General features: G+C 41.4%; 1 protein-coding gene across 2 annotated transcripts in view; it reads right to left on the bottom strand.

Moving 5' to 3' along the window:
* Nucleotides 1–21,191, bottom strand: part of CNNM2 (cyclin and CBS domain divalent metal cation transport mediator 2) — a 175,681-nt gene extending 154,490 nt beyond the window's left edge. The window contains exon 1 of one of the 2 annotated variants that reach the window (XM_040254324.1): nucleotides 19,144–21,191. In XM_040254324.1, the coding sequence (XP_040110258.1) occupies nucleotides 19,144–20,761 (1,618 nt within the window). In that variant the 5' untranslated portion in view covers nucleotides 20,762–21,191. The remainder of the gene's footprint in view (nucleotides 1–19,143) is intronic. The other variant, XM_040254325.1, reaches the window with a different exon arrangement.
* Nucleotides 21,192–24,707: the final 3,516 nt, after the last annotated feature.

Below are 24,707 nucleotides of genomic sequence, written 5' to 3'. Positions count from 1 at the left end.
TATGGAGCATTCTCAAAAAAATAAAAATAGAACTACCATATGATCCAGCAATTCCACTACTGGGTATATATTCAAAAAAAAAAACACTGAATAGAAAAGATACAGTCATCCCAATGTTCATAGAGGCATTATTTATAATTGCCAGGGTACAGAAGCAACCTAAGTGTCCATCAACAAAAGAGTGGACAACTATATATACATATACATGTGTGTATATCACACATACAGTGAAATACTACTCAGCCATAACCAAGAATGAAATTTTGCCATTTGTGGTAACATGAATGGACTTGGAGGGCATTATGCTAAAGTGAAATAAGCTAGACAGAGAAAAACAAATACTGTATAAGATCACTTATATATGGAATCTAAAAAATACAGCAATCTAGTGACTATAAAAAAAAAGAAGCAGACTCATAGATTCAGAGAACAAACTAGTGTTTACCAGCAGGGAGAGGGTGGTGGTGCTGGTTGTGGTTTAGTCACTCAGTCATGTCCAACTCTTGCAACCCCATGGACAGTAGCCCGCCAGGCTCTCCTGTCCATGGGATTTCCCAGGCAAGAATACTGGAGTGGGTTGCCACTTCCTTCTCCAGGGGATCTTCCCCACCCAGGAATCAAACCTGGGTCTCCTGTATTGCAGGCGGATTGTTCACCAACTGAGCCACCAGGGAAGTCAGGGAAAGGTGCAATATAAAGATGGGGGAGTGAGAGATATAAACTATTTGCTGAAACACAGGCTCTAGGATATATTGTACAACATGAAGAACAGAGTTAATATTTTGTAATAACTTGTATACAAATAATAAAATACATATAAAAAATAAAGGACACCAAATAGATCAGACAGTCAAATGAATATGGACTGAATATTAGACAATATGTTTGTATTGACATCAAATTACTTGAGTGTAATAATGTTACTGTGATTATTTGGGAGAACATCATTATACTTAAGAGATCCATGCTAAAGTATTTAGGAGTGAAATATCATGATATCTGCAACCTACATTCAAATGATCAATGGTTTAGGAAAAAAAAACACATACATACATATACACACAATATATATGGAAAAAGAGACAAAAGTGGTATCAAAATATTAACAATTAATAAATCTAGATGAGAGGTATACAGGAATTCATTGTACTATTATTTAAACTTTTCTGTGCTGGAATTTTTTTCAAAATAAAAAGTTGTATAAGGGGAAGATGAGTGAAAATTAGGCAGGGAAGAGTAAGGTCGATCTGGAGAGAGGCAGTATGAGACATACAAAAGTAGCAATTTAAAGACTGAAGAGAATTAAGAAATAGAGGGTTAATTATATAGGACATAAATATAAGTAGTGTAAGAGTTACAGATCAGCAGAGATTTCAGGGGAAAAAAAACCCCAGCATTTTAATAAGGTACTACAGGCACAGCAGGGTCTTAGATGGGCAGAACTAAGTGTCTATTAGGACAACATGAGTAGAAGTGTGCAGGCCACAGTATGTGTATGCAGAAACACATACACATGTAAACATACAAACATATGTATATATGCATATATTACATATATGCAGTTATGAGATGCCCTTTTGGACAGAAGGTACAAATATGGGTGACAGTCAGAGTATAAAGAGTTCTGAAAGCTCTAGAAGGGTTTGGATTTTATACAGGAGATACAGGGAACTCCTGGAGGCTTTTTGTATCTTCCCCTAAATAATAGAGTAATGCCTGCTTGCTTTGGGGGACAGATTATTGTCATGTGTTTGTGTTACTTGCATTCACTCAGATTCCAAATGACTTGGGGAGAGAAGAGGAGCCCCATCTAACTTCTTCGCAGTTAACACTTGATGTTTCACGTCCTTTATTGAGCAGGGAGAGTTGGTGAAGTAATATACTATTTTTGGAAGATAAGGCTAGACAGTTTGAAAATGTTAAGTTTGGGCACAACGTTTAATTCTGGAATGCCACCTTAAAACCAGTACAGTAAATAGAATGTTCTATAGCTTAAGTGCCCACTGAAATTTATAAGGAATTCCAGAAGACACTGGAGTGCGGGCAGGTCAGTCTTTTGACCTGGGAGGCCCAGAGATCCTGCCAGATTTCCTAAGAGGTGAAAACTTGTCATAATGACACTAACATATTACTTGGCCTTTTTTTTTTTTTTTTTTACCATTTTCAAGTGGATTTTCTAACTATGCAACAATGAAAGAGCAGATGCTATGAGAACCTAGATGTCTTATTAAAGAGATCCATGTCAATTTCTAACCTATTTATAAATTATAATAAAGATGACTATATGCTATAGTAGTAGAAGCTGAAATGGAAAGAAAACAAATATATAAGAGGCATTTTCAAAAATATCAATTAACTTTGGTAACAAGACACAGGGGGCAAAAAGACTGTAAAATTCCTATGTCTTACAGGTTACTCAAGAACAGGAAATATATCTAAATCATCTTTGCATCCTACACAGTTCTTTTTTATTATGATACTGAATAAATGCTTATGGATTAAAAGTGAGTCAAAGAAAATTTTCTAAACATGGAAAAAGACCATGGAAGATAAGGACAAAATCTTGGGGAATGCTCCATTACAGACAGAAGGAATAAATCAGGAATTTAAAAGGAAAAAGGAAAGAGTCAGAGAAACAGGAGGAGAAACAAGACTATGCTGAAGAGCTAAGCTGGATGTGACAAGCAGCTAAGGAGTCAAGGGAGTGAGGAAGGATAGTAACTAAGATATAGGTCTGGCAATAAGGGAGTCCTGATCACAGTTTGAAGCCAGACTGTGGAGGATTAAAGATGAAGGGAGTCAACCAAAGGGATGCAACTACCTATTCCTTAAGAAATCTTGAGACTGCCCAGCCAGTCCAGTGGTTAAGAATTCGCCTTTCAATGTAGGAGATACGGGTTTGATCCCTGGCCAGGGAACTAAGATCCCACCTGCAGCAGGGCAACTAGGCCCACTTGCCAGAGCTACAGAAGCCCAGGCCCCACAACTAGAGAAAGCCTGTGCTGGATGCACAGAAAGCATTTTTTGTTTTTAATCTTATACTAAAAGGAAAAAGGGAAAATAGGTAACAATTCCTTAACACACATAACTGCCAGAAATGCCTACACTGGCTTCTGTACATGCAGTGAGGCTAAGGAAGCTATAAGGACTTACTTAACAACATTCGTCCTAGTTGGGAGCCTCAACCAACCAGGTAGGCTAAATGAATACAGGAAAGATTCTATCTATATTATGTATGAAGAGACAGCAAATCTTAACAGTTGCTACTAACAGCTGGTTTCGTAAGTGCCCTTAAGAGGTCAAAGAAAGTAATACCTGTAAGTGACTTGGTTTGTTGGACTTTAGTTAATGTGTGCTAAACCGGCTTTAGTCAATTAAGATTCTTTTTTCTGTTTGTTTAGTCTCACTATGAGACTATTAGAGGCTTTCCTCAAATATCCAGAGATGTTTAGCTGTCCATTCATATTGAAGAAGCTTATGCATAAATGCTGGCTGAAGGTTCTGTGTCAACTGATGAGTTTCAGTGCAGAGGAAGCATGCCAAACCTGTCATATATTTTCTGATATCAAGGAACTGAGGAATAATAGATTTGACTGCCTGATATGCATGGGACTATTTAAGAACACTACTGTTCGTCACAGTCAATGGGGTCACAAGAGTTGGACACAACTTAGTGACTAAACCACCACCACCATTTGTCAGAAGTGAAAGTGAAAGTCACTCAGTTGTGTCCGACTCTGCGATTCCATGGAATTCTCCAGGCCAGAATACTGGAGTGGGTAGCCTTTCTCTTCTCCAGGGGATCTTCCCAACCCAAGAATCGAACCCAGGTCTCTCACATTGCAGACAGATTCTTTACCAGTCAGAAAGCAAACATCAATTTCAGTTCCTAAAATGATTAGTTTTCTTGGGAAGTTAGATAAAAGAGTAGAGGCAAAAATCCACTGTCATAATTTTACCTCATTTGAAAACACACTTTAGGGACTTCCCTGGTGGTCTAGTGATTAAGAATCCAACTGCCAATGCAGGGGACGTGGGTTCTACCCCTGGTCTGGGAAGATTCCACATGCTGCAAGGCAACTAAGCCCATGAGCCACAACTACTGAGCCCGTGGTCTAGAGCCTGGGCTCCAAAACAAGAGATGCCACCACAATGAGAAGCCTGAGCACCGTAACTAGACAGCAGCCCCCTACTTGTGGCAACTAGAGAAAGCCCCATGTAACACAAAGACCCAGTATAGCCAAAAATAAAAATAAATTTTTTAAAAAAAGAAAACACACTTTAGGAAAGACGCCTAAATGACAGCTAACTTATCCTACAAAGAAATATAAAGTTTCTGTATACATTCAGAAAAACACAGAAAATCACATCTTTTTATCTATATGAGATAAATGAAGTATATAACAGGTATATAATTTTATAGAACTACAATCAAGTAACTATCTGACCTCATCAAAGTTAAAAAGTCTTTTTATGTAGCAAATGTATAAAGATAGTCTGGAAACTACCAAGCTTCACGTATAAGTGGTTCCAAAATATTCCTTTTTTTCTTTTGTCCCCTTTTAATAATTATTACTGGTTTTACAGTACTGATTTCTATAGATGAAAGGAAGTATCAGTTTCCAGAATCTCAATGTCCCTAAATGAGAGGTATCTCAGTATTACAGCTTTATGCTAAAAGGACATACCTAGGTGAAACTCTACTACTTCACCAACCTTTTATTTAATAAGAGCAATCAAGTAAGTATCAAATCGCTTCATTCCAGGTAGTCCAGGTACAAATCTAAACCTGATTCTGTCAAATGATAACATGTTTTGAAAACAAAACACAAAAGCCTAAATTCCTTTTTTTCAAATACAAAATTAATTTTGCTAAGCTGTTTTACACTCTCATGTGCACTCACACACATGTACACATATACACATATATTTTATGGGTTTTAAAATGCATCTTTCATTCCAAATGCTAAGGATTCCAAGAAGAGGATAAAATGGCACAAATAACAGCATGGCTGCATTATGACAAAACAGTCCATATTCTGAAGGAAAAAGGATAAATTTCACCTAAGTATACTGAATTTCACTTTAGTACCTAAATCAGTGATTCAAGTTACAAAATGTATACCTTCAATAACATTTTAACATTTCATTTCCCCCCAAACATTACAAAATACATGCTTAAAAAAACAACTTGATGAGATTAACATATACACACTACTATGCCTAAAATAGATAACCAAGGATAGCTGTTGATACGTAGCTCAGGGAACTATACTCGATATTATATAATAACCCACAAGGAAAACAATCTGAAAAAGAATATAACTGAATCACTGTGCTGTACACCTGAAGGTTAAATTATATTGTATTTTGGTAAATGTTCTTCCAGCCTTTGTGGGTAAATGTAGATACACAGGAACAAAGAAATAAAAATTTTAAAGAAAAAACTTAGCAGATGGCCCACCCAGTATGATCATAATAGTATTTTACCCAATTGATTTGCTTGCAGCAGAATCTCACTCCCTACACCAAACAATCCCATACCCCTGAAGTATAACCACGGGAACAGGGAAAATCTCTGCTCAGTAATCAGCTCTACAGAGACCAAATTATTTGTACCATGCCTTAAACCAAGGATGTAGACTAGTGACTATTACCACTACCAGTGACTACTCAAGAAACAAAACTTGAAGGGGATGAGAGAACACAGTCTCATTTTAGCTGTTTTTTGTGTTACCTCTAAAACCCTGCTCAAATATTTCCATCTCTTGCATGGTTTTCCCGACTGCCTCAGCCCCAAATGCCATTCTGCAGAGGCTCCATGCTGAGTCAGCACATTGTTTCTATGATTGCAGATCGGCAAATGAAAAAACTGAGGCTTTCACACCCCCGTAAAGATCAGATGATGCCCTCAATCTGTCTTTGCTAATGTAAAAACATTTTCCCTCTCAAATTACCAGCCCCCCACCCCCCACAGAAAAAGAGCAAAGAGTTGCATTTTGTCTCTTCTGGTTACCTGGTACCTAAAAACCTTAAGGGTTACATTGACAATGGCAGTATGAAATGCAGAGTGACTAAAAGTCAGGGTTTTTACTAGTCTCTGTAAAAATGACCCAAAGAAAACCTTTGGTAAAATGGCCTGGAGAAGAAAGGCACATTTAGATAGGAAGCAAACACAGGCTTTTCTGTGCTCATCTCCTAGCCCAAATCCCAAGTCTTACACAAAGCCACTCTAAACATTAAATACAAACAGATTAACTTTTAAACTCCCAAGCTCCAGCCGGCTATATTTTTGGTCTCTCTAAAACGTTTCACACAGCCTATTTCTTTTTTTCCTACATCTAATCTGAGAAAGAAATTTTATTCTTTCCTATCTTTGCCAAAGAACGACAATGTCAGTCACAGACAGAGCTTCACTCTCTATATATGAAAGTGATAAGTAAAAATTCCTAAATTTTTTTAAGAAAAAATTAAGTCCACTACAATCAAATGAAACATAGGATAATCCCCCCCCAATTCACATGTTTTTGAAAAGCACTTTCCTATCTCACCATCCATTATCTAATAATTGAGTTCAACAAGGCTGCAGGCTACAAGATCAATATACAAAAATAAATTATATTCTATATACTACCTATGAAATTAATAAAATGATTCCATTTACAACAGCATCAAAAAAACTTTTATTCCAAGTATTTTATTTAACAAAAAGATTGCAAATGCACTGAAAAATACAAAACACTGTTGAAATTTGAAAAGACCTAAATAAATGGGAAGATATCCCATATTCATGGATGAAAGATTTAATATTGTTAACACTGTTCAGTTCAGTTCAGTCGCTCAGTCGTGTCCGACTCTTTGCGACCCCATGAATCGCAGCACGCCAGGCCTCCCTGTCCATCACCAGCTCCTGGAGTTCACTCGGATTCACGTTCATCGAGTCAGTGATGCCATCCAGCCATCTCATCCTCGGTCGTCCCCTTCTCCTCCTGCCCTCAATCCCTCCCAACATCAAAGTCTTTTCCAATGAGTCAACTCTTCGCAAGAGGTGGCCAAAGTACTGGAGTTTCAGCTTTAGCATCATTCCTTCCAAAGAAATCCCAGGGCTGATCTCCTTCAGAATGGACTGACTGGATCTCCTTGCAGTCCAAGGAACTCTCAAGAGTCTTCTCCAGCACCACAGTTCAAAAGCATCAATTCTTCAGCGCTCAGCCTTCTTCACAGTCCAACTCTCACATCCATACATGACCACTGGAAAAACCACAGCCTTGACTAGACGGACCTTAGTCGGTAAAGTACTGTTTCCACTTTTGAATATGCTATCTAGCTTGGTAATAAATTTTCTTCAATACTCCCCAAATTGACAGATTCAATGCAATCTCTATCAAAACTTCAACTGCCTTTGCAGAAATGAACAAGAATATCCATGAAAAATTCATATGGAAATGCAAGGGATCGATTTCATCAAACTCATCATGAAAAAGAACAAAGCTGGATAATTCATTTGTCCCAATTTCAAAACTTACTATAAAGCAAAAGAACCAAAAGAGCATAGTACTGACATACGAAGACATGTATCAGTGGAACAGAATTTAGAGTCCAGAAATAAACCCTCACGTTTATGGTTAATTGACTTGTGATAAGAATGCCAAGACAAGTCAATGAAGAAAAACTAGTCTTTTCAACAAACTGGAACAATGAGATATTCACATGCAAAAGGATAAAGTTAGACCGCTATTACATACCATATACAAAAATGAACTCAAAATGGATTAAAGACTTAAGTGTAGAAGATAACCTATGAATGTCTTAGAAGATAACATGGGCAAAAAAGTTTGTGACCTAGGACTGAACAATGGTTTCCTAGAAATGACAATAAAGACAAAGCAAAAAAGAAAAAGGAATTGGACTTCATCAAAATTAAAACTTTTCTGTTTCAAAGGTTATTATCAAGAAAGTGAAAAGACAACCAACAGAATAGGAAAAAATATTTGCCAATTATATACCCAGTAAGAAACTAGTATGTGGAATACATAAAGAACTCTTACAATTAAATAATAAAAAGACAATGCAATTTTTTAAATGGACAAAAGAGATTAGAATAGACTTTTCTCCAAAGAAGATAAACAAATGGCCAACAAGATGAAATGATGCTCAACATCATTAGACACTAGGAAAATAGCAATCAAAACCACAATGAGACACTTCATACCTACTAGGATGGCTATAATTAAACAAACAACAATAACAAGAGTTGGCAAGGATATGGAGAAATTGGAATGTTCATACATTTTCAGTGAGAATGTAAAATGGTGCAGCCATTTTGGAAAACAGTTTGGCAGTTTCTCAGGGTTCAATATAGAGTTACCATAGACCCAGCAATTATACTCCTAGGTATCTACCCATGAGAACTGAAAACTTACATCCACACAAAAACATGTATACTAGTATTTATAATAACCAAAAACTAGAAACAGTCTGAATGTCCATCTACTGACAGGTGAAAAAACAAAATGTGGTATATCCATAATATGGAATACTATTTGACCATAAAAGTGAATGAATGAAACACTGATACATGCTACATGGATGTACCTGCATGAACCTTGGAAACATTACACTAAGTAAAAGAAGCCAGACACAAAAGGCCACACAGTGTATGATTTAATTTACACGAACTGTCCAAAAGAAGCAAATCCATAGGGACAGAGAGTAGATTAATGGTCTCCAGGGAAGAGGGGAATGGAGAGTGACTACTAATGTGATTCTTTCTGGAGTAGAAAATGCTCTAGACGTAGACAATAGTGATGACTACACAACCTTGTGAATACACTAGAAACCAAGCTGTACACATAAAATGGGTGAGTTTTGTGGTATGTTAATTATATCTCAATTTTTTAAAAATTTAAAGGAACCGTTTGTCTCAGCAGCAAAATGTTCCTAAGGAGAAATGAGTTCTCCATTAGTAAAGGTCAGTTTTCCCAAGAACAGGACTCATAATGTTCTCAGCAGACTGGAATTTTTGCCAGGTATGTTATTCTGCAAAGTTAACAAAGGGATCTTTGAAAAGATGATCTATGATCATCCTATCCTAACACATCAACTATTAACTTGTCCATGTTCCCTTCCAGTCTATACACATGTATATTTTCACATATCTATCTATAATCTATACAAAATTCAGCTCAGTTCAGTCGCTCAGTCGTGTCTGACTCTTTGCGACCCCATGAATCACAGCATGCCAGGCCTCCCTGTCCATCACCAACTCCCGGAGTTCACTCAGATTCACTGGAATGCAAAAGTAGGAAGTCAAGAAACACCTGGAATAACAGGCAAATTTGGCCTTGGAATATGGACTGAAGCAGGGCAAAGACTAACAGAGTTTTGCCAAGAAAATGCACTGGTCATAGCAAACACCCTCTTCCAACAACACAAGAGAAGACTCTCCTCATGGACATCACCAGATGGTCAACACTGAAATCATACTGATTATATTTTTTGCAGCCAAAGATGGAGAAGCTCTATACAGTCAACAAAAACAAGACCGGGAGCTGACTGTGGCTCAGATCATGAACTCCTTATTGCCAAATTCAGACTGAAATTGAAGAAAGTAGGGAAAACCACTAGACCATTCAGGTATGACCTAAATCAAATCCCTTATGATTATACAGTGGAAGTGAGAAATAGATTTAAGGGACTAGATCTGATAGATAGAGTGCCTGATGAACTATACAAAATAGTCAGTATAAATTTTCCATATTGCTACATGGCCTTTAATGACCATATGATCATTAAATGGTTGTGACTAATTGACACCTATCATTTTTTTAACTCCTTTTCTTCCGTGTCCTATCTTAAAGTGTTAGACATATTTAAGTCATGTCTAATTTTTCACTATTTATAGGTATTTTTGCAATATACAAGCAACATGAAAAGCCAACAGAGCTCTTTTCTCCTCTGGAATTGTATCACTGAATTAAGATTTCCAGGGGAAAAAAATTACTAAACCCTTTGAAGGATATTTTTATGATTCCTGGTTGCTGTCCAAAAGTATTACAAAGTTACATTGCTATTAGCAACAAAAACTTGCTATATTAGACACTGATTATGTCAAAAGCATAAAAAATAGCCATGCTAAAACATTTTATCCAAGTAATTTGAGATCTTCCTTTAATCTTCTAACTTTGATTATTCAAGGCTTTCCAAAATCCATGAGAATTTGTTCTATTTCTTTTAAACTTTGCTGTCTTTTTCAGTCACTTACAGTTAAAGAGAATGAAGTTTTTTTTAATTCAGCATTCTTACTCTAAAGAGGATAGAACATGTAATCAATTGCATTGTTTTCCTTAAAAACATATACACATGTGGCCATCTCATAAGTAACAGCATCGGCTAGAAAAGCCTAGAATTCAATCACACACACACACAAAACCTACTACGATTAGCCACTTTTCAAAGTTTCAACATCCAGGGGAATTCCAGACTCAGCATTTCCCTGTAGGGGCCCCAGTTCAATCTCTGGTCAGGGAACTAAGATCCTGCAAGCCATATGGGCCCACCAAAAAAAAAAAAATTTTCAACTTCCATTAACAACTAGGTGCACACAACCCAAGGTGTCTCTCTTGACTTGCAATCATTAGTCTAGAGAAAGACCAAGACCACCACCAAAGAGTCTACAGAATCATTACATAAAAATAATGGTTAACTGAGCTCTGTGGAAAATTCTTAAAGAGACAGGAATACCAGACCACCTTACCTGTCTCCTGAGAAGCCTGTATACAGGTCAAGAAGCAACAATTAGAATCAGACATGGAACAACTAGGAAAGGAGTTCACAACTGGGAAAGGAGTACCACAAGGCTGTATATTGTTACCCTGCTTATTTAACATATGTGCAGAGTACATCATTCGAAATCCTGGGGCTGGATAAATCACAAGCTGGAATCAAGACTGCAAGGAGAAATATCAACAACCTCAGATATGCAACTAATACTGCTCTAACAGCACAAAGTGAAGAGGAAATAAAGAGCCTTTTGATGAAGGTGAAAGAGGAGAGTGGAAAAGATGGCATAAAACCCAACATTCAAAAAACTAAGATCATGGCATTCAGTCCCATCACTTCATGGCAAATATAAGGGGAAAAAGTAGAAGCAGTGACAGATTTGATTTTCCTGGGCTCCAAAATCACTGCAGATGGTGACTACAGCCATGAAATTAAAAGACACTTGCTCCTTGGAAGGAAAGCTATGACAAACCTAAACAGCATATTAAAAAGCAGAGACATCACTTTTCTTACAAAGGTTGGTATAGTCAAAGCTATGGTTTTTCCAGTAGTCATGTACAGATGTGAGAGTTGGACCACAAAGAAGGCTGAGCACTGAAGAACTGATGCTTTAGAACTGTGGTGCTAGAGAAGACTCTTGAGAGTCCCTTGGACTGCAAGGAGATCAAACCAGTCAATTCTAAAGGAAATCAACACTGAATATTCATTGGAAGGACTGATGCTGGAAGCTGAAGCTCCAGGACTCTGATGCAAAGAGCCAACTCATTGGAAAAGACAGTGATGCTGGAAAAGATTGAAGGCAAAAGGAGAAGGAGGTGGCAGAGGATGGATGGTTAGATAGCATCACCGACTCAAAGGACATGAATCTGAGCAAACTCCTGGACACAGTGAAGGACAGGGGAGCCTGAGTGCTGCAGCCCACAGGATCACAAAGAGTCAGACACAACCTAGCAACTGAACAACAAACAGCAAAGTGACTGGTACTGGTGTAGAAGCATTTTCACAGTCATTATCACACTAATCCTTACTAAGTATAGTACGAATTAGAAAATATCCCATTTTACTATGAAAAAAACTGAAGCTTAAAGAGGATAAGTTACTTGTCCAAAGTAGATTCGGGAAGAGCACATATTTTTTAACCTTTACGCTAGCAGGTAGTAGCCTCCGCACAGGATGTGAATTCAACGAAAGAAACATTCCCATCTACGTCTGACAGCAAGAGAGGGTTAAGTACGAAGAAATGAGGATCTCATCATCATTATATCAATATTTATGATCAATGGTTGCACTGATGTCAAAGTGGGGAAGAGTCAGCACCCCCATTATGTCCATCAAGCCCTCAGCCAGTCTAATAAACACATCATCTTCAGCTTCCAGCATCAGTGCTTGTTCTTAGTCCCCTCTCTCCCCCTTCCGCAGCCTGCCTCCCTGAACATCCCTCTATGCAGACATCCTAGAGGTGCCAGTGATGTGATGTTGAAAGAATGCTTCCTATTGTCTCTCCTTTGCAGAGCTGGTAGGATTTGGGGTTTCTTGTTTGTGTTCTGAGAAAAAGAAGATGAAAAGACAATACTGAAATTGTATTCAATCCCAGTCATCCATTTCTATGTATTTAGCTTAATAAATGTCCTTTATGTGCCAAGCAAATCTTACTGGAATTGATGCTTACTACCAATAAAATGTGTATTTAGAGGAAAGGGCTCCTTAGAAAGAAATATACTAATTTATATGTAACTAAAGTACTGTAAACATCTAATTCAAGTCCAGAGGTTTGCTCTTAAAAGTTGAAGCAGTTCAAGAGCAAATAAAATCATAAAATATTATGTTGGCTTAGTCTATTTCATACATTTTCCTGGTTGATAAGATTTTAACTTGTGTTTAGGGCTGCTAATAATTAAAATTAACCACTACCTCATAGTATGGTACTGGTTTGGAATGATAAAAACCAAGAGAAAAAGGAGAACAAGATCCTTTCCTATTTCATCCATGTAATACTAAGTCAGACCTGGTATTGATCTATGGCATGTCTTGACCTAAAAGGCTTCAGCGATACTAACACAAATAACCTTCAAAATTCAGACTGGATCCTCTGTAAGAATTTTGTTGACATGATAAAAAACCTGAAATGGGGAACGCACAAATGCATGAATGGGACACATGCTTCAAATGCTTTAATGGCTATTTCAATGGAAACGTCACAGACGGGCACCTTGAACAAAAATTAAAAGAATCAAAGAAGTTTCATCCCATAGTCCCAAATCCAATCTTCACTACTCTCACAGAAGAAACAATAACAACAACAAAATCACTCAGGGATACCTCAAACAAGTTAGTCAACTCAAAAGAAAAAGAAATAGTCTACACTTAACTACCTAAGGCTTCAATCTAGATATCAACACCCATTTCATAAAACATGCTCATAGCCTAATCTTAGCAGAGGAGAAAAACTCAAAAACAAAACAAAACAAAAAAATCTAAAAGAAAATGAGGTCACACATCCAGACTCATTTTCTATGTAACAAAATGCCTGTCAAAGATGACTTGAATGCCAGATATCAAAAATATTGATATCAAAATCACAAGGCAAATAAAAACCAATGGCAAAGCTGAATATTTGTTTACTGTGAAGAAGGCTGAGTGCTGAAGAATTGATGCTTTTGAACTGTGGTGTTGGAGAAGACTCTTGAGAGTCCCTTGGACTGCAAGGAGATCCAACCAGTCCATTCTGAAGGAGATCAACCCTGGGATTTCTTTGGAAGGAATGATGCTAAAGCTGAAACTCCAATACTTTGGCCACCTCATGAGAAGATCTGACTCATTGGAAAAGACTCTGATGCTGGGAGGGATTGGGGGCAGGAGGAGAAGAGGACGACAGAGGATGAGATGGCTGGATGGCATCACGGACTCGATGGACGCGAGTCTGAGTGAACTCTGGGAGTTGATGGACAGGGAGGCCTAGAGTGCTGCGATTCATGGGGTCGCAAAGAGTCAGACACGACTGAGCGACTGAACTGAACTGAACTGAACCCTGAACTTGGAACCAGAAGGCCTGCTTGTTGGAATGGAAAGACCTCCATGCTAGAGTCAGGTTCTAAGGCTATTGATGCTACTGGTTAGGTGGGTAGCCCTACACAAGTCACTTAGCTTTCTCTCCTCATTCTCTCCTGCTCGAGAAAGGCTCACTAGACCAATGGTTAAGAGGTTGACTAGACCAAAGTTTCCTAAACTCACCTCATCACAAGAACTACCTCACAGTAACTGTTAACAGTGTCGAGTCCAAAGCCCCTTCCCTAGAGACTCTAGTTCAGGGGGTCTCTTAGTGAGGCTTAGGAAGTAATTCTTAGTAAGTAATCCAAGTCAGTCTCATCACTTGGTAAGCTTCACAAACTGGACCACATGATCATGAGCTGTTGCCTGTCTTCCAGCTCGGATTCTATACTATCTGGATGTTTCAAAATTATGTTCTAAAAATGTGCAAAATTATACTAGTATCACGTTTTCACATTAATTTGCAAAGAATTAATAAACCTACAAGATCAAAAAAACAAATACATCCACCCCCACCCCTTCACCCCGACACCATTCACACCTTTAAATATCAATAAAAACATCCTCCTAGATTCTAGGCAAATGGAACACTGTATTTGGTGAGGAAAAAATTTTCAATATTAAGCTCTCAGCACATTAATACGGAAAGACTTGTGTTACAGGAAGGGAGAACTTGTACTCCTAATGTTTAAGTGAAAATTACACACTGCATTCTTCCCTTAAAGAACAGTATCTGATGAGTTTACCTGTTTCGAGTTTTTAAAAAAACTAAAGAAATAGTCCGGCAAAGTCTGCAGCGGCTATAAGTCAGCGTGCTCCGCAATACTGGAATACAGCTGTTACAAAGCTAAAAGAAACAAAAGGAAGCAAAACAAACTAGGTGGCTCAGAGCCCACAGACTTCAGTTAGGTTTTGCCAGGTATAGCAAGAGCCTCCAGGGCACTTTCTGCTCACGAAGGTAGCAACCTTTAACTTTTCCTTCCTCTACACTACTTTGCTTTAGGTGATTTTTCTAAAATTCTCGTAATCCACTAGTGGGGTTTACTTTTATTCTCTTTTTTAGATTTATAAGTAACTATAAAGCTTACAAACAGAAAGGCTGATGGTGTGGCACACGGGGTAGGGAGGTGGTGGGCAGGGCTGTACAGGAGGCTCGATGGCAAACAATTATCACAAAAGTGACTACAAAAAGTGTAAATAAAATCAAGATTAAAACACAAAACTGGGTTTGAGTTAGCCCTGCAACACAAACAGATGTGAGACTAAGAGTGAAACAGGACTGCATATATTAGCTACTAGTCAGTGGTTAGAGTAAGCCACTACAGTGGCAGCTGACTACAACACAGTGTTAGCCCAAAACATTATCAAAGTGAGTCTTGACCTACAATACTGCAAACAGAATTGTTTGGATTTAAGATCATACACATCAGAAATTGACTTACTTTAACGGCAAAAGTGGGGACACCAGCTGTTAGCTATGACACCACAAAAGCACTGGTTTAAGGCGGTGTTTAATGTTTAAATACATTTCTGTGTCTGTTGCTTTCAACAAGCCCTGAGGCAATGATTTGATCAAACCTCACGCTCAATTAAAATCAAAATGTAAAATCGAGATCAAGGGATCAGCATAATAGAATGATTAAGAGTATGGGTCTGGTTGTCACACCAACCCCAAAACAACAAATTACTCAATGACCTTGAACACATCATTTCACCTATGCCTCAATTTCCTCATCTGTAAAATGGAGATGCCACCTCAATCAGTTATCAGAAGACTTAAACAAGGTGATTCATGTAAAGCACTAAGCCCTGCACCTTGCAGAGAGCAAATAAGTAATAATAATGAGCTAACTGCAAAATTAGCATAATTACTGTCTTCTAACCTCAAGGAAAGCTATGAGTTTCCTGGTAGCCAGGCCTGCACGCATGCTAAGGTGCTTCAGTCCTGTCCGACTCTTTGTAACCCTATGGAGTGTAGCCTGCCAGGCTCCTCTGTCCACGGGATTTTCCAGGCAAGAATACTGGAGTGGGTTGCCATGCCCTCCTCCAGGGAATCTTCTCCACCCACGGATCGAAAACCTGTCTCTTATGTCTCCTGCATTGGCAGGCGTGTTTTTTACCACTAGCACCAAAGCCAGACAAAAACTTCTAATCATTAGAAAGAAGATTATTTACATATACTACATAACACAGAAAGGTGGTTGTTGTTTTAGTCGCTTAGTCATGTCTGACTCTTCTGCGACCCCATGGACTATAGCCCAACAGGCTTCTCTGTCTATGAGATTTCCCGAAAAAGAATACTGGAATGGGCTGCCATTTCCTTCTCCATGGGCTCTTCCCGACACCAGGAATTGAACCCGCATCTCTTGCATTGGCAGGTAGGATTCTTTACCACTGAGCCACCTGGGAAGCCCCTACATAAAGGTAGCTTTTCATTTCTTTCCACATTACAGAAACTTTGCCCTTCCTTAGTAATGAATAACTGAGGCTAATGGTGCAGACCAATATCCAGGAAAGGCTTCAGTGTAGACATTTTTAATTAGGAAGGATAATTTTCAATCAGATATGGATTAAGGGTCTAACCTGTGTGGGGGAGTTGTATTTGGTGGTGCTAGGAGAAAAAAGAAAAGAGAAGAAGTAAAAGTCTTCAAACCATCCCATAAAGCATTATTCAATGGAGAAAAACAGTGGCAGGTTGACTGTTCACATTACTTCATAACTGAATCAGAAAATGAAGAAGGAAAGAAAAATCAGATGAAATATTTTAACTAACACAGAGGTGAGGTGAGGTGAAGTCGCTCAGTCGTGTCCGACTCTTTGCGACCCCGTGGACTGTAACCTACTAGGCTTCTCCATCCATGGGATTCTCCAGGCAAGAATACTGGAGTGGATTGCCATTTCCTTCTCCAGGGGATATTCCCGACCCAGGGATCGAACCCGGGTCTCCCAAATTGGAGGCAGACGCTTTAACCTCTGAGCCAAAAAAAGAAATAATGCAGCTATTAGTATGGTTAAAACGGCCACACTCATTCCAAAAAAAAAAATCAAGGAAAGGAAGGCGAAAAATCAATTATTTCGACAGTTTAATCAACAAGCACCCACTCTAGCCTTTTAAGATCATGGCTTAAATTTCCCATTTGCAACCAACTGTCATTGCCCACTCTTCCAAATAAGCTACTAGCATGAATGCACCTTAAATTTATACTGTCTTCTTAACTGAATACATTATCCTGGTTACAGATAAAAATAAAATCTTGTGCATTATCTTTTTTTTTAATTCACAGGAAAATATTATCAATTCAATCAATTTAAAGGATATATTTCAAAGAAAGTACTGTGAGAGGTAATTTGGGGAAAGGGAAAAGTTCCTAGTAAAAATAAATCATTCAGAGGAAAACTGTTCAAGGACAATCAAAACCAAATTTCAAAATAATCCAAATCTTGAGATTTTGAGAGAGGGGCAGGATTAATGAGTGGCAAGGGGCGGAACTAAATTCTCAAAGAAAGAAAATAAAAGATACAGAAGTGAAGAGAAGATTTCAGCAGGGAGTACACACCAGTGCTACCAATCCATCAGCAGATATGCAAAAATTCTGAATAATAAAAAAAATAGAATATATTATCTCTACCAATATTGGGAAATTTAGCAACATAAGGAAAATAAAGTATTTCAAAGCCATTTTCAAGCATTTCAAGACATTTTTCTGTATTCCACATTCTACTGCAAAATGAAAAAAGAGACTGGTTAGATGCTCTAATTAACAGTTTAGTAGTGAAAGAATAATGCCATCTCCAAAGAAGCTCTGTCACTTAGAGATAATGGACATTTTCTTTTTACTGTTTAAGAATCCAGAAGAATCTCCTTCTGCTTTTAAATGCAAATTACCCCATCTCTGAAGCGCATTCTGCTCTATCTGAAAATTACTGCAGTGTGATCCTGTTCCAGAGAGGACAGCGTTCAGGGAGGAAAATGGATTTAGGACAACTGCATAATCTATGTTCATATCATCACATCCATTGAGCCCTCACGACTTACACCTGGCCTTCTTCAGTGGAGAGACCACTCTCAGCGATCAAAATTCTACTGGAAGAAGGACAAGTTAGTTTTGAGGACTACTGGTTCATTAAAAGGTTACATACACATTCTAATACATGAACATGCACCCACATCATAACAATTTAAAAACTCAGTATCAAAAACTTGGCTTTCAACTAACAAAGCTAGCTACTTACTGGAAACATTTTTAAAGTCAGAATTTCAGTGATAACAGTATGAGTTGCCGGTTCGTTACATGGTAAAACAAACAGAAAACACCACTATGCAAGAAAGGTGAGCACACCACCCTCTGTACTTCTCTTTCCTGGTAAAACTCCCTGGAACAGTGAACAATGACTCGCAGACATACTTCCATTTAACATACCAGGTGATCAAGGTTAAAAAGAACACTTTTAAACCAGAAAGTCTCAAGAAACTGACAAACCATATAGAAGAATTAATCCCATTGTTAAAGATCCAAGCTTTCTGCCAAAACCACACTTGGTTTGGGAAATTTTATTTGTTGTTAGATAAATGTAAACAACCAGTGAAGAAAGCTAAGCAATATAGAGCCTCATAAAAGGTTAACTTATCTCTAGTCTTTCCAAGTTATATATTAACAAATAGCTTTAGTTTAAAAAACAACAACAACAACAAAACATCTCTTTTCCAGCTAAGGCAAGTCAACTAAATGAGTTATTTTCTTTAGTGATATCTGGCTTATCCCATACCCTATTCTCAAAAGCAGGCCCTAATCTCTCCCACAGGTCACCAGACAACCAGGAACTGAAGCAACTGAAAATGCACTTCCAATCTCGGAAATATCAACTGATTGCTCTGGGTTTAGAAAAGCCATTTAAACGTTCTCCAAATGCCTGAGTTTAGTACATAGCAACCAAATGGCACAGCATGGCATCAGCGGGTCCCTTTTTTCATCTACCCACTCAGAATCCCGCAATGAATGCAGCAGATTTCTCAAGGCCAGAGTGCAGGGGGTAAGAGTACCATGAAAATAGGAAGTACCAGAAAATAGGAAGCCTGCTTTGATAGGGAAGGAAGCAAGCCAGGGCAGTCTTGTGGTTTTAAAGAACCTAGAAGCGCTTACTAGTTCAATCCACCCTCAAATCCATGCCACCCTTTCAACTTTACAATTAAAAGAGAGGAGAAATTCCGGTCAACTCGCCTTGGGGGGTTGGTCTGAGGGTAGAGGACTCAAGTAGGGAGGAGGATGGAGTGAGAAAGAGGAAGCCAATGAAAGGATACCAAAATTTTCCCACCTTTCTTAAATTCTTCCAGCATAGCGTCCAACTTGGTGTCATTGAAAACAAAGTGCAAGGGGTGGTTATAAAATTTCGTGATGGTTTTCAGGGGAGTACAGTCATCTGGATCCACGAAGGCCAAGTCTTTGACGAAGAGGAGGTCCACGATGTTGGAGCGTTCCCCCTCAAATACTGGAATGCGAGTGTAGCCGCTCTCCATGATCTCCGACATGGTGTTGAAGTCCAGAATGGCTTCGCCGGTGATCATGAAACAGTCCCGGAGGGGAGTCATCACGTCCTCCACCGTCTTGGTGCGGAGCTCCAGCGCCCCTTGGATGATATTCAGCTCCTCCTTTACGAGGTCATTGTAGGGGTCTGTGACCCGGAGCATCTCCAGCAGCTTTTCCCGGTTATAGACGGTGCCTATCTCCTGGCCCAGAACGCAGTCCAGCAGCTTGCTGACCGGGTAAGAAGCGGGAAAGGTCATCATCATGAAAAACTTGGTGAGGAAGATGGTGTTGGCTCCCACAGCCAGGCCGTGCCGGGAGCAGATGGCCTGGGGCACGATCTCCCCAAAGATGACGATGCCGATGGTGGAGACCACCACCGCCACCAGGCCTGAGCCAGCGATGTCGTCGAGCAGGATGGTGAGCGTGGTGTTGACCAGCACGTTGCCCAGCAGCAGCGAGCACAGCAGGTAGTTGCCCTGCCTGCGCACGGGCTCGATGCGCTTGGCGTAATTCTTCTCCTTCTCGGTGCCGCAGTTCTGCACAATGCGCAGCTCCATCGGGTCTAGGGCCATGAGTCCAAGGTTGAGGCCGCTGAACATGCCCGACAGGCAGAGGAGCAGCGAAATGAAGATCACCTGCAGCCAGAAGGGCAGCAGGAACTTCTTTTCCTCCCCCACGATCATCTTGGTATCCTCGCCATCGTGATAAATCCAGGTGGTCTCGGCCCACGGGGGCGGCGGGAGCCCGGCCACCCCGGAGCCGCCCTTGCCCCCGACGGCGCTACCCGCGGACCCCGAGCCGCCGGCGCCTAGGGCTGGCGTGGAGAGCGACGTGCACAGGTAATAGGACTTGCTCTTCTCCATCTTGCGCAGCGGTTTGATCTCTATCTCAATGATGCCCGATGTACGGCGGTTCAGAATGATATGGGGCAAGATGATGATATCTGATGTGCGGATGCCGCAGCGCTGGGGGCCGCTGTCCGGCTCCGGCGGCGCGGGGCCCCCCAGCCCGCGCTCGCCGGGGCTGTGGCGCCGCCGCTCGTGCTCTGTGAAAGCAATGCGGGACCATGTCTCGTTGTTGATGTTCTGCCCGTACACCCGCAGCTTGACCCGGGTCCGCTCGCTCACCCGCAGCGCCCCCCCTTCCATGAACGACACGTCGTTTGTGTCCTCCAGCCGCAACCCGATGATCACCGTCTCTTCGTTCTCGCCCACCGCCGTGCAGCCGCCCGCGCCGCAGCAGCAGCTCAGCAGTAGCAACGGCAGCAGCCGCCCCGCCGCCTGCAGGAGCCCCCGGCCGCGGGCGCTGAGGCTGCGGCGCGCCGCCATCTTCCAAGAGGGCAGTGCGGCGGCTGCCTGCCCGCCCGCCATCTTTACTTCGGGTTCACAAGCGCCACAGCCAATCATAGGGTGGCTGCTCCAGCTGCAGCTTCATCCTTCTCAGCCGGCGGCGCGAGCGCAGGCACTGGCCCTGGGGCGAGATTGCAATGCAGTGTTCGAACCCACTGCTCAGCAACCCGCCTCCCTGACTGACACTGACTCGGCCTGGGCCAGCACCGAGACCTGGAGGCTAGCGGGAGGGGGGAGAGGGTGGGGGGAGTGCCAGCGGCTCCTGCGAGAGGCAGGCCGACCAGCCAATCACCAGTAGGTGCCCGCCTTCCCAGCCAGGGGGCTGGAATGGGGGCGTGGCTGTGAGCGGAGCCGCGAGCCAATGGCAAGATAAGTGGGTGGGGAGACGAGAGACAGCGTCCTCCTCTGCACTCCAAGTTTCCAACTGAAAGGCGCGTGACTCTTGTGTATGTGCGAGGGGAGGAGGTGTGGCCAGCTCGGGCCCAAGAGCCAGTCACAGATGAGAGCCGTATGAAAAGGGGCGGAGCCCCCCGTCCCGGCTGCCAATGCACGGGGGCCTTCTGCGAGTCTGACGGCCCGGAGGGGCCTCGGTAGTACTCCTGTCCCTAGGGTGGCCCGCTGGACTGATGTTCTGTGGCCCGAGGCTGCCGGCTCTCGCCGGGCCACGCTGCCGGCTCCCGCGTGCTCAGTGCCCGTGCAGAGAGGGCTGCACCTTCCTGACTCAAGATGCACATTAGCCTAAAATGAAGCCAAGCTACCTGCTGCGCCCCGCTTCTTTACTCCTGCACGCCTCTCCGCTCGGGATGAGCGGTGGCTGGTGGGCCCCAACACCACACCTACGCGCTCCGCTGGAGCCGCTCGCCTATCCATAAGGGACAGATGCCCTCTGCAGCTCACGGTCAGGTAGCGCCACCTGCCGGTAGCACGGGATCCCTGCAATGCTTTCCAGGTACGCTGCAAACCCAAAAAGGTGTTCGGGAGGTGGGGCAGTTCCCCATCTTCCAAGTTATAAGAATCCCTTCAATTTCTTACTGAAAAAATATATTCCCTGGCCCCATTCCATACTTACTGGATGGGTAGGACACAGGAATCTATTCCTAGTAGGCACTTGGGCAAATCTGGGAAATGGAACGGGACGGACATCCTAAGCAGACCCATAAAGGCTCATTCTTAAACACACTGACCAAACCCTGCTAGGTTCATTGGTGGCTCAGGAGAAAAAAAAAATCTGAAGACCAAGGACTCCCAAGCCCCTCTGTATCTGGAGGAAACAGAGTAGCCAAATTGGTTTTTTTTCTTGGAACTTAAACATCCAAAAAATAATTGTTTTTTCTATGCTGCAAGCACATTTTCCTTTCTGTAAAATTTTTATTAATTTCTAATAGATATAACTGCAAGGGCCTCCTCACTGTTCTATCCTCTTCTACACCTGTCCCCTTCCCTTCTCAACCCACCAGCCAGAGTAGTTTTGTTAAATAAGCCACTGTCCCTTCTTTGTTTGAAACCCTACTCTGGCTTTCCACTCATCACACTAAAAGCCACTGGCAGCTACAGTATTGACAAGGGTCTAAAAGACCTACTGCCCCCCTTCCCCCACTCCCTGCCTTCTTCTGGTGCTCCAGCCAGATTCTCCTGGTTATTCATTCTCTCTAGGGATGCTCCCTCCGGGAGCCTGTACACCTGCTGCTGTTGCCTGTGCCTGGGACTCTCTTTCCTCCAGATGTTAGCACAGAACCCTAGTCTACCTCCTTCAAGACTGTTTCAAGTCCATCTTTATAAACCAGTGACCAAACACTCCCTATACTCCATCCTTACTGTATTTTCCTTAATTTGGTTTAGATCTGTCTCCTACTAGAACTTAAGCTTCCTAAGGGCAACGATTTTGTCTGTTTTATTCACTGCTGTGTCATCAGCGCCTAGAAGAATAGTAGATGCTCAAAACAGTACTTGTATTTTTAAAAATGAAAGAATTTTTATTCTGAGTGTTCCAAATAATGTCCCCAACTCTAGTTTCCAGTCCTTCAGTCTCTTTTTTTTTTTTAATAAAGTTGACTTCTCTCTCATATGGAAGAGTACTGAAGGTCTGCATTCAGAGCTGCTATGAAGGTGATTGCAGCCATGAAATTAAAAGACTTACTCCTTGGAAGGAAAGTTATGACCAACCTAGACAGCATAGTAAAAAGCAGAGACATTACTTTGCCAACAAAGGTCTGTCTCATCAAGGCTATGGTGTTTCCAGTAGGCATGTATGGATGTGAGAGTTGGAATGTGAAGAAAGCTGAGCACCGAAGAATTGATGCTTTTGAACTGTGGTGTTGGAGAAGACTCTTGAGAGTCCCTTGGACTGCAAGGAGATCCAACCAGTCCATTCTAAAGGAGATCAGCCCTGGGTGTTCTTTGGAAGGAATGACGCTAAAGCTGAAATTCCAGTACTCTGGCCGCCTCATGCGAAGAGTTGACTCATTGGAAAAGACTCTGATGCTGGGAAGGATTAGGGGCAGGAGGAGAAGGGGACGACAGAGGATGAGATGGCTGGATGGCATCACCGATTCAATGGACATGAGTTTGGGTGAACTCCGGGAGTTGGTGATGGACAGGGAAGCCTGGTGTGCTGCGGTTCATGGGGTCGCAAAGAGTCGGATACAACTAAGCAACCGAACTGACACTGAACTGATAAAGGTTCCTTGCTCATTAGGTATTTTTGGTTCATTTTGGTGTTTTTGTTGTTGTTTTGGGGGGTTGACTGTGTGGCACGTGGGATCTTAGTTCCCTGACCAGGAATCGAACCCAGGCCTCCTGCAGTGGTAGCACAGTTTTAACCACTGGACCACCAGGGAAGTCCTAACCCTTCAGTTTCTGATGCTGCTTCCCGCACCCACAATTCTCATACTGGTACATCTGAAAAACAAGTTTAGAATTTTAAAAAAGCCCTGATTCACAGACTTGGCATGTGTTTACAAAAATAACATTATCAAAGTTTGGAAGAAATGTTGAGCTTTGGGGGAATATATGACAAAGGTTAAGGATAGATATGGTCTTCTAAATGAGCTGATTAAAACCACAACTGTTTTACCTTCATTAAAAGTGTGAGCACAAGTCTGCTTAAGGGAGCTAAGAGGGAAGATGATTAAAGGCTCTTAAATACTGAACGCATACCTTTGGAATAAGAGTGCAGAGAAGAGGGTGAGGAGAGGCTTGCCAAACCTACAGACATCTCCTGTGCATTTCAGAGAAAACTAGAATAGTCAGGAAAGTGTAGCATTCAGCAATTTAGAAGCAAGTTAGAAGTTCATAGCAAAATGTCAGAAAGCACCCAGTAAGACAATTTACAATACAAAACAAAGCAAGCTCAAATTTACACACAATCTCAACAATTCCCTGTGTGAATTTGATGTTCATCCTAGATGTGAATGTGGGGGCTGGGGATCATATTCTCCGTGAAGGAATTCCCTGGCAGTCCAGTGGTTAGGATTCTGTGCTTTTACTGCTGAGGGCCCAGGTTCGATCCTTCGTCAGGGAACTAGGATCCCACAAGAGGTGCTGTGTGGCCAAAAAGCAAATAAACAAAAATACATTCTCCATGTACACCCAAGACACAGAGCAATCTAGACACCCTAGCCAAGTAATTTTTCCATAGCGAGTGGGATCCTGCTTCAAGTTTGGAGGCTTTTTAGCTGGCCTATCCTCTCTTTAGTTAACAGGGGCCTGTTAATACAGACTTGACCTTCAGGAGCTTCCCAGTGTGTCCATCTGGATGAATCGAAGGCAGGGGCAGCACCTACTTCTCAGGATCTCTTTTTTTTTTTAAATCTGGCAGAAAAAAATAAAACAAAACCCTGAATTCTGAACATGTTTCATCTCCACAAAGAGCTACAAAAGGCTCAAGACTGCTTACTGGATGTTTAATCCTGGGTAGGCTCTGACTCTGACCTTCCACACCTCCTTAGGTAAAGCAGAACCTCCTACCAGATACCTTCCCTAACTTAACCCTCTCTTGCTAGAA

The sequence above is a fragment of the Oryx dammah genome, unplaced genomic scaffold (assembly GCF_014754425.2).
Source record: "Oryx dammah isolate SB20612 unplaced genomic scaffold, SCBI_Odam_1.1 HiC_scaffold_14, whole genome shotgun sequence".
Classification (NCBI taxonomy): domain Eukaryota; kingdom Metazoa; phylum Chordata; class Mammalia; order Artiodactyla; family Bovidae; genus Oryx; species Oryx dammah.
Note: the sequence above shows the minus strand (reverse complement) of the source record. Positions and strands in the feature narration are given on the sequence as shown.